The sequence below is a fragment of the Ptychodera flava genome, chromosome 11, assembly GCF_041260155.1.
Source record: "Ptychodera flava strain L36383 chromosome 11, AS_Pfla_20210202, whole genome shotgun sequence".
In the NCBI taxonomy this organism is placed as follows: domain Eukaryota; kingdom Metazoa; phylum Hemichordata; class Enteropneusta; family Ptychoderidae; genus Ptychodera; species Ptychodera flava.
The window spans coordinates 28,900,127-28,918,228 of NC_091938.1; the positions used below are offsets into that span (position 1 = coordinate 28,900,127).

General features: G+C 38.7%; 1 protein-coding gene and 1 long non-coding RNA gene across 2 annotated transcripts; both read right to left on the reverse strand.

Annotated features, from left to right (window-relative positions):
• Nucleotides 1-2,217: 2,217 nt before the first annotated feature.
• Nucleotides 2,218-3,854, reverse strand: LOC139143102 (uncharacterized). The gene is made up of 3 exons (XR_011554530.1): nt 3,788-3,854; nt 2,877-2,962; nt 2,218-2,345 (listed from the first exon to the last, which is right to left on the reverse strand). It is a non-coding gene; the product is annotated as an uncharacterized lncRNA (long non-coding RNA).
• A 9,178-nt stretch (nt 3,855-13,032) lies between these two features.
• On the reverse strand, nt 13,033-17,864 carry LOC139144469 (uncharacterized). Its single transcript, XM_070715168.1, has 6 exons — nt 17,396-17,864; nt 16,780-16,962; nt 16,162-16,269; nt 15,470-15,573; nt 14,771-14,959; nt 13,033-13,098 (listed from the first exon to the last, which is right to left on the reverse strand). Exons 1-6 carry the CDS (start codon nt 17,829-17,831, stop codon nt 13,033-13,035), a joined length of 1,086 nt encoding a protein of 361 aa, XP_070571269.1. The 5' UTR covers nt 17,832-17,864.
• Nucleotides 17,865-18,102: the final 238 nt, after the last annotated feature.

The following is an 18,102-nucleotide window of genomic DNA, read 5'->3' on the forward strand; positions in this document are numbered from 1 at the left end:
GCCACACTGCAGCTTATTTGGCGTGAACGCGATTTAGCTTCGAGCCTGAAAGAGAACACATGACGAAATTTGGTATAAAAAATGCTATAAAACAACAATACAGGCTATTGATGTGTTATTCATTAGCTCACGGTTACAGGTACTCAGTAAACGGTCAAAACATTTATTCAGCACCTAAAATATAATTGTATCAAAGGGCACGGCATGAGTGGTGTTTGAACACATAGTGGTGAAAAAGGACACAGGGAGCGTTTCGCGATTATCACCAATAATGTTGGGTTCGCTTGAATTAGGGAAATAGCAACTGCAAGCTGACTGGAAATCCTTTAAGTTCGTATTCAAAGTTTAAGGTCTGCTTCTTTTCATTTGTGTCAAATACATGTTTACAAGAAGCAGTGAATAGCTTCAAGTCTTGAACTAACCAGAATTACAACAATTCCATTATTGCAAAGAAATGACGTTGTATGGCTTACTCACGGCATCAAAGAGATGTAGGATTTTTCTTGATTTGTCCTCTTCTTTCTTTCGGCGTCCTCCTGGTCTCCTCGTTCGCTCTCTCGAAGATGTATCTCCTATCGGCCAGGGTCTCTGCTTCGTTGGCTTGGACGGTGGTCAAACGGTACCGTTCGTCTTTGTCGCCACAAATGCGAATCCTGATAGCAACAAGCACCTAAAAATGAAAATATTCAGACTAGCATTCGACATTTCTATTAAGATTTTCCTAAAAGTTCCTATGCTCCAAAGAACGACAATGAGCTGGTGTACGCAACATTTTACTTTTATTTCGCTTTGATGATATTGTAAGCTTAAACGCGATAACGGTAATGCTCCATAGGAATGGTATTGCTATTATAAAGGCTAAAGTGTCAATACAGAGGCAGTTAAGCTATAGCTTTTATTGAAGGTAGTTCGTACTCTCCAATTTTAAACTATTGCTCAAACACTATGCTGTGAATTTACATCCTTCTTTTTGATCATTAAGCAATAATGTACCCCTTCTCGCCCATAACGGACGAAAAAAACTTTGCACAACATAATGTACAAGGCGAAGCGATCGTTACAAATTTTGCTGGAGTCCATTATTGGCCAGGGGTATATTATTGCTATCATTTTATAGTTTGGCAATACCAGTGAATCTGTAGATGCAGAAAACATCTTGTGCCACAATCCTGAATAAACGGATACATTACCAGTACTAATGTAGGGGATGACGTCATAAAATTCACTGGTATTGACTAACTATGTAATGTACTAGTAATCAGGAATAAAAATCAGAACGACCCAGAATTTACCTATATTTACAATTAAAAATGACCGCCTATATTGGAAAACGTTACAGTTTCAATTTTCATAAATACAAGAAAACTTTATTTACTCCAAAGAATTTAAAATGAATCCACATTGGCAGCAGACCAGAGGACCAGTAAAGTTTGTAAAACTAGTGAGATTTCGAAAAACTATCCAAAACATGCAGCCTTCAACACTCGCTAATTTTTAGTTTCAAATCATTTAGTTTTTGCCTAGTCATCACAGTTGACTTTCACAAGAATACAAAACATATCGCAGCACGGGCACACCTACTAATAATTCAAGAAAATGGACCGTTAAAACTTACTTTACATCATTGTTCTTTTTAAATCAAACTTTACTGTTAAATGACTCAGCAAAAACTGAATGAGCAAAATCCAAAGTACAAGAGGGAGAGTGTTCTTTACGCAATTTGCATATTTTTTTCCATAAAAACGAACGGCTTTGACATAGATGAAAACGAGGCAGACATATTGTTCAGCTTACCTCACGGTTAGTTGCAGAAAAGGAAAGAAAAATAAAGGAACCCTGCAAAATATGGAAATGGAAAAATGTCATGTAGTGATTTTGACTTTTGTGGTGAAGTAATCTACAATTGAAATATAAAGTCATGCTCCAAGCTTCTTCAAGCAAGCAAACTGTTTGTTTGATGATATCATAAACCAAATAATGTGCTTAATTTTCCCTTTTGTACATGAGACTGGAAGTTGTCACTAATAGCGATTATGAACTACTTGTAACCATCACTCGAACTAATATGCGAAATATTCATTTATAATTACGAGCGCAAGATGAAAAGAATAAATTATACCACCACCGTCCCACCGGCGGTGATTATACGGATATTTCTCAAGTAACGATAACTTCTACAGACGAATCTTATACTAGAGGTAAAACAATAAATACCTACTTCAAAAAATACAGCCATTGTCAAGAAGTAACTACCGAACAGTGAATCGGTCAGCGTTGCCGAGTAGCCAATGACCCGAACGGTTACAAATGTACCGTAGAGAAGAATCAAGGAAACTACATATTCCCTGTGAACAGTAGGAAAGAATCGTTATAAGAATGGACACTCTGTATATTTATACCCCCCTCCCGGTGGCAAGATCCACCATCTTTGGTACATTTAAGGAATAAATCACCACCAACGACAAGTTTGCGACATGCGTGCATGACCGATATTTCGGACTTAACTGGTCAAAATCTAGTGGTATTACGTCTGAGATGGTTTATCGGCATTTCATTGTAAATATTGATATCCTGAAATTATGCAGTAGAACGCTGCACGGGGAGGCCTTCTCTAATTGATAGCCCGCGCGCGAGCGTTCAATAGTGTTGTATCGCAAACATCACGTTTCGACCAAACTGATAGCTGTATCAATTCGGTCTGACCTAGCACACGAAAGCCGAAAATGTTGCCACAAATCTGTGTGATTTAGTGCTAATGAAAGAGATACCTGCCACTCTATTATTGACAACAAAAGCCAAGTTCACGCTTATGATAACTGGAAGGGTTCTTTAAGTTATCGTTATTTATCGTTATCAACTATTTCTAATGCGTTTACCTTAACCGTTTACTTTCGACTGCGTCATATATTCGTTCGTTGATGCTGTAGACGCGGTAACCATAGCAAAGTAGTGCCAAGTTAACCTTAAGAAAATGTAAAAGACGACGAGTTTAAGAATATCAGAAAAATATCGGATGATGTGTGAATATTTTACTGACGAATGAGCCAATCGACTATGCATGCCATACACTGATGAATAAATATATTATCTTTGTAGGAAGTTGTTACCTTGTTTTAGACTAACCAATGACAAGAGATAGGTTGAATATTGTAAAGGGTTTTACAAAAGCACCACTGGGGAGGCACATCGACGGTAGCAAAGTCACTAAACCATATGGTGTTGCATTTGAAGATTTCATTACATTGCGAGTCCAGTTCAAATAAACATGATTGGAACTAATTTGGGATAATTGAATCTTCGTATTTTTCGAATTTCTTGAAAGTGTTAGATGCTGTACAGCTGAATGTTGCAATGTTACAAATTACTCATAAAAACAAGTGTATAACTGAAAGAGAAGGGCTGATGAGCTTGCATTTGCAGATTAAACCAGCATTACTTCACCATCCAATTATCCCAAATTAGTTCCAATCGTGTTATTAGCACTCACGAGTGAAAATATCACAATAATCACATGACATTTGATTTCATATTACTCATAACATTCGCAGACTTTAATGCTCATTCATTTTAAATCACGCCAAATGAAAAATCACGTCTCCAGGCGTTAATATGCGGTACGTCAGATGCAAAGGACAGATTCACTTGAAAACATTACAATATTTTCAAATTCATGCCTTAAATCTTGCGCAAAAAGTGTAAAATTTGCAGCTTAGTATAGCGTATATTTGCACGAAACACATTGTTCCAATTGATTACGATTATTTTTATTGGAAATTGTATCACTTACGGTCAATATCAGTACTTCAGTAGCAATGCTTGTCGTCAAGGCAAACGTTGTGTTGATAAACCAGCAGCTGTAAATCGAAAGAAAGGCATATGCTTAACGGGCTCGAACGAATATCAGGGAATGCAAACCTCAGGATATGAACTGAAATGGTTTTAGGTATCTCTCGTTTTCAATCCACCGATATATTGGAGAGTGATGTGCTAAAGATCGCCAGACTACACTAAATGCTGCACTATTTCCGTCAACTGTGTACCCTACTCACTTCTCAGGCGGTCAAGGCTTTACTACAATCCCTTTCGAATGTACAGTAGCAAGCTAGAGCGGGCCGGACATAACCCGCACCTCGTCAGCTGATACGTAATCGGTTCCAATGCGGGAAAAAATCACGGATTGGTTTGACGAGTAAATTGACCAATCAAAAGACAACATTCGGCTGAAGCCATTAACAAATTGACGGACACCTACTTTGCGATGTGCTTGTACTCTGGTAGCTGATTACCATATACTGATACCACGAAAATCAATGGTAACACCCATCCAACCACCAGATACAGTATTCTTTCATGAAGAAAAGAAATGAACGTCTAGACTATGCACATAATAGTTTAAAAAATAAATGAATCAATAGTCACGGAACCCAGTTGATACATAGAATTATTAAATTAACAAAGATCGCAGTTGCCAATTCAAAGAACCGAAGTATCATCCGTGTTTAATTTGTACTTTATTACATTTTCACATTTTGAGCATGTTCATGTTCTCTTGATATAGTTTGCCCTGAAAATATCGCGTCCCATGTCGTTTATTCGTTTATACATGACTGTATTGGCAACTTCACTGAAACTTTCGACGTTTTAAATAATCGTCAAATGTTAGTCTTAAAAGCCAGGTTACGGGTATCGAGCATATCAATAGCTGTTGTGTACGACTTACAGCACGAACAAGTAGTGATTCTAAGACTGATAGTTGACTTGACAAAACTTCAACATAGTATAACTGACCTTCATAAAGAAAATTGTTTCATGATCAGGTCAGAGTGAAAAGTCACTGTAAGTATCGCAAACTGAAATGCTGGCCTTATGCTCGGCAAATTACACAAATAGTACGCGAACAGATTTTGAAATACAGTAAGAAAATAAGTCCGTTTACCTGGAAAGATTTCGGCAGTCAATGTATATCAGACGCAAACACAGTTGAGCGTTCAGGTTGAAGATCCAACAGCAGTTGCTGAGCAGCCCGTACGTCATTGCAACGGACAATATTTGACAACCCTCCTGACGACAATGAAAAAAGGCAGTAATATGCTGGCAATTCCACCCATAAAGCGAGTATTATATTGTTTTCTGTACAATAACGCGGAGAAGCACATTCGTGTAATTATGCTCACGATTGGAGGGGAGTTTGCTTCAAATTCGTGAATGTTAATTTTTTCAGAATTTGGTGTTCGCCAATTTTTAAATACGAATTTAAAGCACAATGAATAGAGTAATCTTGTTGTTGTTGTTGTTGTTGTTGTTGTTATTGTTGTTGATGGTGATGATGATGATGATGATGATGATGATGATGATGACGATAATAAAAATTATTAAAAAACAATGTGTCATTCCTTGCTGTTGTTTGTCGATATTGTAGATAATTGTAAAGAAAACTGTAATCGTGACCAAAAAACGACGTAGGTCGCCCAACGTCACTCCCGTCCTATTATGACGTTGGGCGACCTACGTCGTTTTTTGGTCACGATTACAGTTTTCTTTACAATTATCTACAACATCGACAAACAACAGCAAGGAATGACACATTGTTTTTAATAATTTTATTATCGTCATCATCATCATCATCACCATCAACAAACAACAACAACAACAACAACAACAACATTACTCAATTCCCTGTGGTAAAAGACGAGCTTAAATGTCTTATCCTTCGAGACATTGCGTACCAAAACACCAATATAATGAAAAACGTAATTATAAAGAGGAAAGATCAATCTGACAACGATCAACTAGAACTTTAAGGATTCGTTTGTCCTATTGACCTCTTTATAAAATTGCGCTGCACCTTAAAATCTCCATTCCATTGGATGATGGATGTCTTAATTCTTCACACTGAATTCTAATTTACACATTTGCTCTGTGCTAATTTGTAAGACACGTCATGACCTTTATTCTAAACCTAATACGTTGATTCAAACAGTCGGACGTTATCAAAAAAGAAAATGAGGCATTTGATTTCTCACCAGAAAAGGGAATGAATAAATTAGGATGAGATTTCTTAAAATTACAAGAGTAAAAAAAAAACGAAAAAGGAGCAGTCGACCATTGCAAACATGAATTAGCTGCCTTCTACAAATCTGTATTGCAAAACGTGTTATAATTAGCATACAGGTATCGTGTTCAGACATTGGCATACCTGTTGTCTGCCCATGTGTTTGAGAACTGACGCTGAACACAGAAGGATTGGAAACGAGGCGTGGGCCAGCATGGCTTGACCCAACACAAAGTATCGATCAGATGACAATCTGCAATAGTATGAAACGGACAATGAAAGTCAAAATCACAGTTTTGACACTGCTGAGAATTATTATCGACTGAATCTCTATCACCCTGCAGAGCCAACAGTAACGACAGAGTTCTTCACGGATGCCTGTAGTTTCCCCAACTATGTTCGCCTCGGAAATGAAAAAAATTTAGTCTGTACGTCATTTCCTTTCGAAATTAAGAACAAAAACTACAAGTCATCGTGCAAATTGTTTCACTAGAGAAGCGAATTACCAAACATTTACCGACTTAAAAAGGTTCAAATCGCCGCCATCCCTGTGTTAAGTCTATGGAGAGATGTTGAATTTTCATTCTCAAAAAATAAGCCAGTTCAAACTTTTATTATTCCATTAAAGCTTTAAAATAAGCCTCATCAAGTGGTAGACCTACAGTAGTTTGTAAAAGTTTGAGAGTCCGACAAACCAACGTGATATCTACAGACAAATAGATGCCAGGGTCAACAAACGCACTGCCTACCTAGCAAGCATTACCATGAACAGGGCAAACAGAATCAACAATGCAGATACACCACTGTATGCAATCATGACCACATTGTTCGCAGACTCCAGGAATGGCTGTTGGTATATGAAGACAGAATCGAACTTTAGATGTTAGTTGAAACATTTAAGTATCCTTGCCCTACCTCGGTCAAAGGCACTTAATAAATTAATATATAAGGTCAATTGATCGGGACATTATTTATTTTAGATTTTCATTAAAGAGATCATTATTATAACCAAACGCTGCAACTCCTACTAGCACCACTTTTAAAGTATGTTATATCACAGAGTAACATTGACAGAGTGGCAACACTTGCATGCCTTTTGTTCCATGGTCGTCTCGGTAGACTATTGGCTTTTCATATTAAAATGAGCTTCAAAGGTGTTAAACTTTTTGGAGACTTTCTTTGCGGTTGATAATTGCACGAGATTATGCGAAAACTACGACGAGATGGCATCGTACTGCCAGTCGCGTAGCAACCATAGTTACTTTGTGAGCTCTCAGGCCAGAAACACTGCTTCACGCCAATCAAAACATAACACGCCAGCAGTTTCATAAACATGTCCTTTCTTGACGCACGTGTAAAAGACGGTATGACTGACCGTAAACCATTGAGTAAAACCAGACAGTATCGATAAAAGACTTTCAAATTTGGTTCAAACACACTCATTATATATTCATAAAAATATGAGAGGAATTTTTAAAACGGCAAAACCCACTTTCCTGAAGCTCAAAACACTCCCGTTTTTGCCAGCACATCAATTCCGATCAGCACCACACGACAACAACAACACAAACTTTGTCGAACATACTTTCGCTTAACAATTGGTGAAAATCCGAAAATTACCGAAAGGTGCATGGTCGGCACTCTTCGGAAAAGAGAGCCAAGAGCTTCGTGAGGCGAGGCAAACATGGATTGCTTACGTAACCGCTTCACGCCTTAAACAATAGCTGTTGCCACTCTGTGTATGTTACTCTGTGCCCAGAATCAGTTATATGACATAGTACGCGCGGCATTGGCAATACTGTCTGACTGAAATACCTAACCAGGAGACACATTCTGCCTTTGCCATAAGATATCAAAGATAGAAACTCACCACCGGCACTTTTCCCGAACTCATCACTGAACAAAACGTTCCAAGTTGATTACAAGCACATTCAACGTATTCGCCAAATTCATCTATCCCCTGACGAAGTAAACGGCAGACTGATGTGTCCCATAATCTGCAGGGGAAACACAATAGACCTGGAAGTTACCACGACATTCCTTCATCGAATAAAAAATTTCTAATGGTTTTTACGTTCAATTACCTATAGTGTATTTATCGTAGATGTGCCTCGGTGACAAATATTCGGATTCAAATGTTTTGATTCTTAGTTGGTATGCTTCTTCCGTAGAATTCTTTTACATTTTACGAAGTAAATAATTTTTCCATAGCCTTATTTTTGTGAAAATAGAAAAATTTAATTTTCCGATAGAGTGGTTTTGACTTTGATCTTCGCTAGGAGACTGGATGCCTTACGTTGTGAGTTTAAATCCCATCAAGAATTAATTAATATGATATTAGCAGTTATTTAAAATTATAATGCACGTCAATATTTTGTAATTTCTTTCTCCAATACCAAAACTTGCACGTTGACTTCCTAGTGTATGTTATTGTCGAGTATGAAAGAAGCAAATTCTAAATATTTCAGTTTGGGGACACGGAATATCTTAAAGCGAAATGAAAATGTATGTTTATGCTTTGAATTTTTTGTGGCAATTTACAATAACGATGTCTTCGAATGTCTCAATAGTGATGAAGTCCAAGTTTTGTGCTTTCTTGAGGTCTCAATGAGGAGGCTTTGTGTTACAAGAAACATATAGCGTCTTCTCATTTTTCACAAAGATGGCCGAGACTCGGTAATAAGCAACTTAACAAAATGATAATGATGAAAATAAGTTTATGCAGTTATTTTCAATATAAGGGACATTCAAGATGCCGAGAGATATTAATTTCAATTACAAATTCAATATACATACCCAAATCGCCGACTAAGATCGGCAAATGAACAGCGAGGATTGTAGGCTTCCTGAAACGATGCCGAAAATCATGACGTCACAATGGTCGTTTGCATCGTAATATAGTTACGTGAAATTATGAGTTGTACGTGCTTTTCATTGTCGACAACTCCCTAACAGCAGAGTCGAAGTGCCAACAATACAACTACACAAAAATCCGTGACAAGAGGGACAGAAACATCAACAAAATTAACTGAGCATTACAGTTTGTTTGCGACGTTGATTTCCCATGCTCGATCGTGTTTTGCTTTCACTTCGACCAAACAGTTTTCAAACGAAATCCAGTGTCAGTATTCAAAGTGAGGTCGAGATATAAACAACAGCTATATACACTCGATAAAGTGGAGGGACCAAATTGGAATTTAAATATTCCGCACTAACAAATCCAGAAATACTCTTGTATTCTCACCTGGATCTTATATAATCTGAGTTTGATTAACTCGTCCATGTTGTAAAGTACGCCCTCTAGTTTAGGATGCACAGACACGGCAAGAGCAACCGTGTTTACTTCGTCTATAACTTTAGTGGCGGTAATGGTTTTCATCCAGGTCCTCTTCGCTGGATTTCGTATGACGTTTGCAGCAAATGTGTTCCCCGCAGCGCGATACACAAATGTCACCAAGGCAACAGGTACGTCTGAAATGGGTAACGGTCTCTGTTATGTGTCGCACGAGTAAACAGTGTAAAGCAGATGGTACGAGTGTTTATTCACGATTATATCATGGCCATGAGTCTGAATAACGACCAAGTAAACAAATAATAATAACCAAGCAACAACAACCACACAGGCTGGAGAAAAGAGAAAGAAATAAAAATGCATCAAACAAATAAGTAAAAAACCAAGAAAACAAGAAAACAAACAAAAAACAAACAGACTGACAGACAAAATGTGAAATAACTGACTGAACGTTTGTCTGTTTATGCTTATACCTATTTGTTGCCTCTTGTCTTTTTTTTTCTATTTTTTCATTCCTCTTTACTCTTGCCTGCACGTTGTTTGTCTGTTTGTTGCTCAGTTTGAAACCCCTGTCATTGCATACGAACTACAGCATAAACCAAAGTTTGCCGACAGAGTTGACTTTTAGGAGCCTGACAGCCTTAGAGTGCTCTATTGTCTCATTTTAGAGGGGCACTGATACAGTTTTCCTCCAAATTTAGAGCAGACAGCCTCAGAGCCTCGGATATAAACCGGTAAAAATTACCGGTATGGTGACATACAAGTGCAACTTGTATCAAAATTACATTTTCAGCGGAGAGGGAGATATACTGTAATTGCCGGGCTTGTCGTGACCTTTGAAAATTTAACTGTGTTGGCTAACAATTTAGAAGGAAAAGTGCTGAGGACGGAAAGCTAGAGCTAGAGGTATCTCTCATGAAAAAAAACCATTCTTACAAATAGTTAAAGATTTGTGGCCTTAAATGCAGTCAATCTTAAGCACAATCAGCCTTGAAATGTTCCATACTCCATTTTGCCGCCAACGAAAAACAAGGCGGGATCCGGGAAACTCTGACCTTGTTTATTATCAGTTCTATTCACACGGTAGGAGTTCAGATGATGTGTTGTGTTTTTTTTTTATATCGATAAAGCTACTTAGCAAAATATATACTGTTTCCCGGTCAAAAAGGCATAGATTAAACAACCGTCAATTTTGTGTCAATTTATCACTTTCGATATTGAGATAAAATGAATTGTACAAATCAGTACAATAACAAGCAGTCATGCTGGAGGAAGTACATGTGAACTCTGTGCATGAACAATCAACACGTAAAGGGTCGCCGATTTTGAAAAAAGTATGCAGGAAATATAGAATGTGCTCAATATAGATATTAATGCGCCGTTTTTTTCTCTCTTGTCGGAACTAATGCATGTGGTTGGTGGGGTCCTAAGACATTGCTGATTTTGCTTGTTTGTTTGTTTGTTTGTTTTATAAATGTTGGCATATTTCTTACCGGTTTTGCCGCCGTCGAATTGACTAATAAATTCGCTGGACAAAGTCACGGTGTTATGCATCGACACAGTGTTGTTACTGGCCAATCTTCGATTTTCGTCATCATAGCTTCGGTCGACGAAACGACCGACGAGATCTGCAAGAGAGAATTAGAATGAAAAAAAAAACAGACTGAAAAGATAGCAAACTTGCCGAGATGAAACACCGATACTGCCGTCCCCAGTTTGTTAACAAAAGCCGTTCTAAAAATCGCTACCTGCTGTTTCTAGTGTACAACACATCTTTGTTATTCCTACTCGGTCCAGTCGACTCACGGTGGTAGATTAAAGCATTTGGGGTAGTCAATTACAACTTAAATCGCGTTGTCTTGGAAGGCAAAGCATGTACGACTAATATATCTTGCATAATTTGAGACAGCACGACGAGGGCGCCCTTCACACACAACTGTCCAGGCTTTGACAGAAATTTTAAACTCACGGTGAAAGACGTCCTCAGTCGAGCGATAATAAATGGATATATGTGCGACTCGCCAAATCTAACATTTCATAGCTGTAGAGTTGTTTCCAGATATCACGTGACACAATGTCCTCAACTTAGTGAGACAGAATTGTCTCAAATGAACAGTGGATGCGCAAACTTTATATAGTCTCTCCTCAATCCGTGTTGTGCAGGCAGCCACGAGTTCAATTCAACTCATCATACAAGACTGTCCTTAGAATTGTTTGAATGTGCCTTATTTTTCAGTTCAAGATGACTCTCTCTCTCTCTCTCTCTCTCTCTCTCTCTCTCTCTGTCTCTCTCTCTCTCTCTCTCTCTCTCAACTTACCGATGTTATTGCTCTGTAGAAACAGATTTTTGCCTGTCTTTACCATGTACGCATACACTGTACTGCCAAAATCTTCCATGGAGGAAAGAATTGACACAGCACTACCGCCTGGACCGTAAGTCTGTCAAACAATGGCGATTTCGATAATTATGGAAAAATTGGTTCATTCACAAACTTGAATCAATTAATAGTTTGTTTTCATTGTTTAGCGCCTCTGCTGACTTCCATAATGACGCGCAACACCTTACACGCAATATGTATATGCCCAGGTTCCGGACAAGAGTCAGTACGTGTAGCATGGCTTCGAGTAGAACGTCTGTACCGTCATAAATTGTCTTCAAAGGCGCTAAATATTACTGCCATGCGACGGATACTGTCACGTAAAACATATCAGCACGTCCTGCGTGGCAGTATGCAGTATTTCGATTGTTATCCCATGATCTAAATACGTATGTCCGTACAGTTAGATAACGGGGAACTTACGGTAGAATGCGCCTCGGGGACAAATATTCTTTATGACTCCATTTTGTTCAACACTCTTCTGATCTACCGCTTTTTGGGCTCATTTTGAAACTCTTGGAGTACATGTAAGATAACTTTTCACTCTGGCTCAGAAAATCGAAAATTAAAGTTCCCTGAAGGAGATAACATGGGTATGGCAGCCATTTTGAATTCAACTATCAGTAAATAATTGTTAATAGTTCTATACCATAAAAGTTTGCACGGTGACCAGTGATTTGTATTCTTGATTTGGAATAAAAATGGTTGAAAGTTTCCTAAAGACAGTTTGACAAAAATATTTAAGTGTTTCAGTTTCGAGGCGCATGCTACCTTAAATGTACTTACTTCGTAGTTATTCTTCCACTGTTCTTCAAAGTCCCTGTCCAGACTACGGTCGCATGCCTCGAGGAATTGCTGAAGTGGAAGACAAATGCTATGAGAATGACACTTATTGGAAGTACGAATATTCCGAATTTGTCATGGTTGGACGACATGTAGCTTAGACATAAGAGAATAGTTTTCTACACATTCTAAAGAACACTGAGTTAATTTGCCTTCTAACCATGAGGAGCCACTGAAGAAGACCAGATATGCGCTAAAATGCTCCCGCTATCACGTGTTTCACTTCGATGTTGTGAGTGCTTATCATAAACCCATATCGCCCCATTCTGGTGGCGTTTACGTCGAGGTATGAACGATAAACGTCACCAGTTTTGGCGTATTCCCGAATTACATTTGCAATTTTATAGTAAACAAAGTAGACAAACAAGATGGCTGCCGCTCGCGATGTTGCCGACATAAAAATTTGAACGGCTTTTGTGAACAAGAACATTTCTGTCGGCTGGAAAAATATGTTGAGTCTTGAAATATTATCCCGTGGTTGTTGCCATGGCAGCTCTCAGTGTAAACCTTGCGACGACGAAGCGCGATCGCAACTGGGGGAGATTTAAAGCAGAGGTCACTATCACAAGAACAAATGGCACCATTTGTCCTCTGGTATGACTGTCTTTGAATCCCGGTATTTTTTCTCATGAGGTTCATTTAAATATACGAAGGAACTGTCGCGCGTGTTACTGACTTAACCTTCGTATAGTTTATGAGTGAAACCTATTTACACACATATTTCTATATTTATGCGCATGGCGGAATGAAAGTAAAGCCTCAAAATTAAGGTATTTCCTATTAATCGCAAAGTTGTGGGCATGGGTTATGATAAATCGGTTATTTAACCAATAAAGCACACCAGCGACAGTATACCACAAGATTTTGACCAGTTCACGACATATATGCACGAGCGATAGCGAGTGCATATAAGGTGAACTGGTCAAAATCAAGTGGTATACCGTCGCTGGGTGTGATTTATTGCTATTATATCATAACAGTGTATTGAAATTCTGGCGTGGAACGTCCAAAACGCATTTTTGCTCACGCTGAGAGTCTCGCGTTTGCCACCGTGGTACATCGCTAATATACCATGGTTCTCTTCGCGTCTCGACAATCAGATGTCTGTATTTGCTCCATCAACATACTGATATGTCATATCAGCATTCGTGTCGTTTGTGCTGCGTCAGACACTCGACTCCATCTCGTGTATGACAAATGACACTCATGCTGATACGACACTGGAGCAGGTGATATTAGGTGATAACTTCTAATTACTTCACTTTCAAATTATCCCATATTAGTTCCAATCGTGCTTTTATGACCTTTCAGACTGAATTAATTGTATATGATCATTATCTGTAGCAAGGATAATCAGTCCTTGTACTGGCATTTTGATACTATCTGATATTTGTACATTTAATCATGCAAATAAATTGTAATGACGCAAACCCCATCCATCAAAGACATATCAGTTCTTCCTATTAAGAAAGGAATTGGGTAATAGATTCGATTCCGATGAGTCATTCTTTAGATATCTGACACTGAGTGATGATAAGTCTGGTTTGCGCTGGTCCAAGCTGTATTGAAATGTTGTCCAGTGTGAAGAAAACTACCAAGAAATATCTTGTTTTCGCTATATAAAAACAACTGCCAATACTGAAATATTTCATTGTGGGCACTCTCTCTCTCTCTCTCTCTCTCTCTCTCTCTCTCTCTCTCTCTCTCTCTCTCTCTCTCTCTCTCTCTCTCTCTCCAAATATTCTCTGCAAACTGTTTTCTATGATATGTATTTTCTACATGTATAGATCAAAAGTAGAGCAGAATATATACAAAGGTGGAATTACGAATGAGAAGACACGATACGGTAACGCAACGTTGATCGCTATTAAACGTGGATGGCTACCTTTGGCAGTTATTGACGTGGAAAAATTGAACAATCATTCTTGAGCAAAATATGGATCGTGTATATTATAACAGGAACCAAACAGTTACTTTTCTGTGAGACACGAACTATAAAACTGAAGTGTATATGCACAGCGTACGACGTTTGCCGGAAACATTGCGTCCATAGTGTAGATACGTTTACCAAATTTTTACTGTTGTTTTCAATAATCAAAGTGCTGGTTAAGTCACCTCTTTCCTGTTACAATTTACTCCCAGACCTTGGCGCGTCCACTTATATAGTCGACTGATAACAGAAGGGTGGCATCAAACCAAACTCACTTTAATCACTTGGAGAAGATCCTTTTCAGTCGTGTTTTCATCCTCATACTGTGAACAAGCAGCGATGGCTGCCAAAATCTCCTTGGCCACGATAATATCACCACCAAAGATCGCTCTGTCACCGTCGAATTCGTCAAGCAACTTGTCTAGCAACAGCGTAGAGTTTATGGTGGCGTTCTGTACAATTTCCTTGAAGAAGGATAAAATTCGACATTAGAAAAGTCCGCTTTTTTCACTGACAACTGGTACGGATTTATGATATCGCGTCTTCACCAAGTAACCTAGGGTGCAAATCCCTCTGTGGTTTTGTCTCGCTGTGTGAAACGTATAAAATAAGTCATGACTCAATAATTGCGCGTTGCGTTCAAGCTACTTAAATATCGAAATTTAAAAAATGCCGATAATACCAACAGTTATTGATCAGTATAGTCTACTATACCATGGATTTCGGGTGTTTCGAAACTTAGATCAGTGCCATCAGTAGTCAAGTGTGCTTTCTGTGGTTGATCAGAAATTGTATGGCATTACAGGAGAAAGATTTAATATGTCGGAAAAGTATAAACTCATCCCAATACTGTTTTTAAATTTCCTGATTTCCATTAAAAAAAACAGTAGTTATATATTTTAATGCATGGCACCTGACCCAAAATACGTTCAATGGCAATTATGTACTGTATTTATCAATAAAGTGATCCTTACATGAGCGTTAGCATGACTTAGTTCTGCCATGGTCGAACTCGTACACAGGGTTGTGTCCGGAGCCGCCCAATTACCGTGCTCATCGCAGTACCGTTTCATCATACCTGGTGATAGAACGTGAAAAAATTTTCTATTACTATTTCCGAAGTAACAGCATATTTCCGTGAAGAATTTCAAGCTACTCGTGGGCAGACTATCATAATATATAAAGGCGAGACAAAAGCTGTGATGTAATTCGATATTAAGGCGATGGACTCCAAAATCTCTTTTAAACTATGTAGCGTGTTTTATCGACTAGAATTCCTTTGGATGCAATTTTTTCCGATACAATATAAAGAGATGAAAAATCGTTCGAATATCAGAGCGTATCTGTTTCACGGAATAAGTGTCTCCAGTTCCTCCATTACTTCAACTACAACCTCTCGTGAGTTTATAAACCAACCCATGAATTAAATGTCATGTTTTCTGTAGGCTTCATGGGTCACAGCATAGCGTTGGTATGCATTTTTATGAAATACGAAAAAAATAATGTTGACAGTCACTTTTTTCATATGAAGTTTCTCAAAGATTAAACAACAACAATAACCAAATAATTAAGTTACCGCTGGTCTATAATATACCATTATGCGTAAAAAGGATTTCACTAACGGTCATTGACTGGTTCAATACACCTAACATTCTACAATATTTACCAAGGGCCTCAGGACATGGCATCCATTCGGTATAATCCTCTGCAGGTGTTCGGTTCCATTCGATATCAAAATATTCATCTTTTTCTAACTCGCAAAAGATGGTCTTATCTGAAATTGCAGGAATTACACGCTAGTCCCAGATTCGATTCGCAATGATTTCACTGATAAATCCTTCCAAAGAAAGTAACAACTTCCCACATGTGTTAAAGCTCCGCCTGCTGCAGCTGTAGTGTCTGCCCTTCTGGAAAGCGAATAACTCGAGGAAGAAGTATAACTATGAGATCGGCGCTTTTCTAACACATAACAAATAATGAAAAACCACTGAAAACTCATTGCTCGTCTTTATTTACGGCTTCTCGCTTGTGAAAACTCAGAGCGCACAGAATGTGGATTACCCAACAATTTTTTCTAAAAATCGGCACAAATGGCTGCAAATAACACGATCCACAGGAAGAGTTTATCCTAAATCTACTTGAAGACGAATTACTGTAGATATTCATGATTTATTTGTTTATAGTTTGTTTTTTTGTTTTTGTTGTTGGTGTTTTTTTCCTTCTTATATTAACATGATAATAAATCAGAAGCTTGTAGAATGAGGGATCTAATTTTTACATGTACCTCTATGTGACTGTACACTGGCGCCTGAAGACGAACGAGATTCTGGAACACAAAATCCGGATTTGGTCTCTTCAACAAAGCCACTGTTGCAGACACACCTGAAGCTGCCCACGATATTCAAGCACAGAGCGTTGCGGAGGTCACAGATGTGTCTTGACGTCTCTGTTTCACACTCGTTGATATCTGAAATGTCAAGTGTTTCTGCCCTTCAGTGGTACATTCAATACCGTAAGTTGTGGAGCATGTTATGAGTGTATAACAAAAATTAGCTCGCTGTCCCATAGTTCTTTTACCGGTTCCATGATGCAGTGCGCGCTAAGGTATACAAAGCGTAAGTTACATATAACTTTTTAGCTGTGGGGTTTACGCAGGGTTTGTTACACATAGAACTCTACAGCAGGTAACACCCTGACCTATATTTTCGTCGCCGACGGATAGATTACACACAGGGCATAATTTGGGATTACAAATTTGTGTCATTCTTGTATAGCAACCCGTTGTACACCACAAAGTCGGTACAACACAAAATCGGTAGCAATGCATTTCGGGATAACCCGGGAAAGGTATATGTGTCTCGTCGACAGAAAATACGAGGAACAGTATTATACATACTGACCTTCACATTGCAGCCTGGACGGAACCCACTTTCCATCATCGCACTTTGCGGGATTATAACCCTGCCGAAACCCTTCTCTGCAGGTAAATAAGACTTTTGCGCCATGCAATACCCTGATTTTCAAATTGCCATGACCACCAGGGTTAGAATCATTTAACGCAAAGCTCAAAGAGCATTCCTGTTGCGAGTATTCAGTCGGATAGCTTGTTGTGTCCCTAATTACTAATTTCGAGCTGCCTGGTCCCGTTCCGGTGAACGTTGTCAGTCCCTTCACCCACCAGTTGGTGGAGGAACTGTGCTTTGCCGCAGTTGAGTTGTTCTGGGTTGTTTCTTCATTTGTTGTTTCTGGACCGTCCGCACTCGTAGACAACTCTGCGGACGGGGCCACTTTGGCGGCGGTGGTATCAGTTTCTGTCGATAGGCCGGAGGTCATCATGGTAAAACTGATCGGAGATGTTCTTATGTTTAGCGCCACTGGAAGAAACAAGAGCCAGTCAAACAAATATTACGAATAACAACTTTCCCATATCGCCATGAGGAGTGACAATATAACTGTATAAGGTGTTGCCTATTAATGAAACGATGACACATTTTTAAAATAATGCATTCCTGTTTACATCGGACGTGATCGAAGAATGATGCTTAAATTTAGGAACAAGGGAGAGCATGAGCAGTGTTCAAACGCAAGAAAGCAGACTTGGAGTCGG

Bases quoted from the DNA above. Each gene is read 5' to 3' on its own strand.
- LOC139144469 (XM_070715168.1), bottom strand. From the start codon at position 17,831: ATGATGACCTCCGGCCTATCGACAGAAACTGATACCACCGCCGCCAAA. The intron at 16,270-16,779 runs GTACATGTAAAA...CTGCAATTTCAG, and splicing joins CAGTGTACAGTCACATAGAG to ATAAGACCATCTTTTGCGAG. The intron at 13,099-14,770 runs GTGAGTTTGGTT...AATCTCCCCCAG, and splicing joins ATCTTCTCCAAGTGATTAAA to TTGCGATCGCGCTTCGTCGT.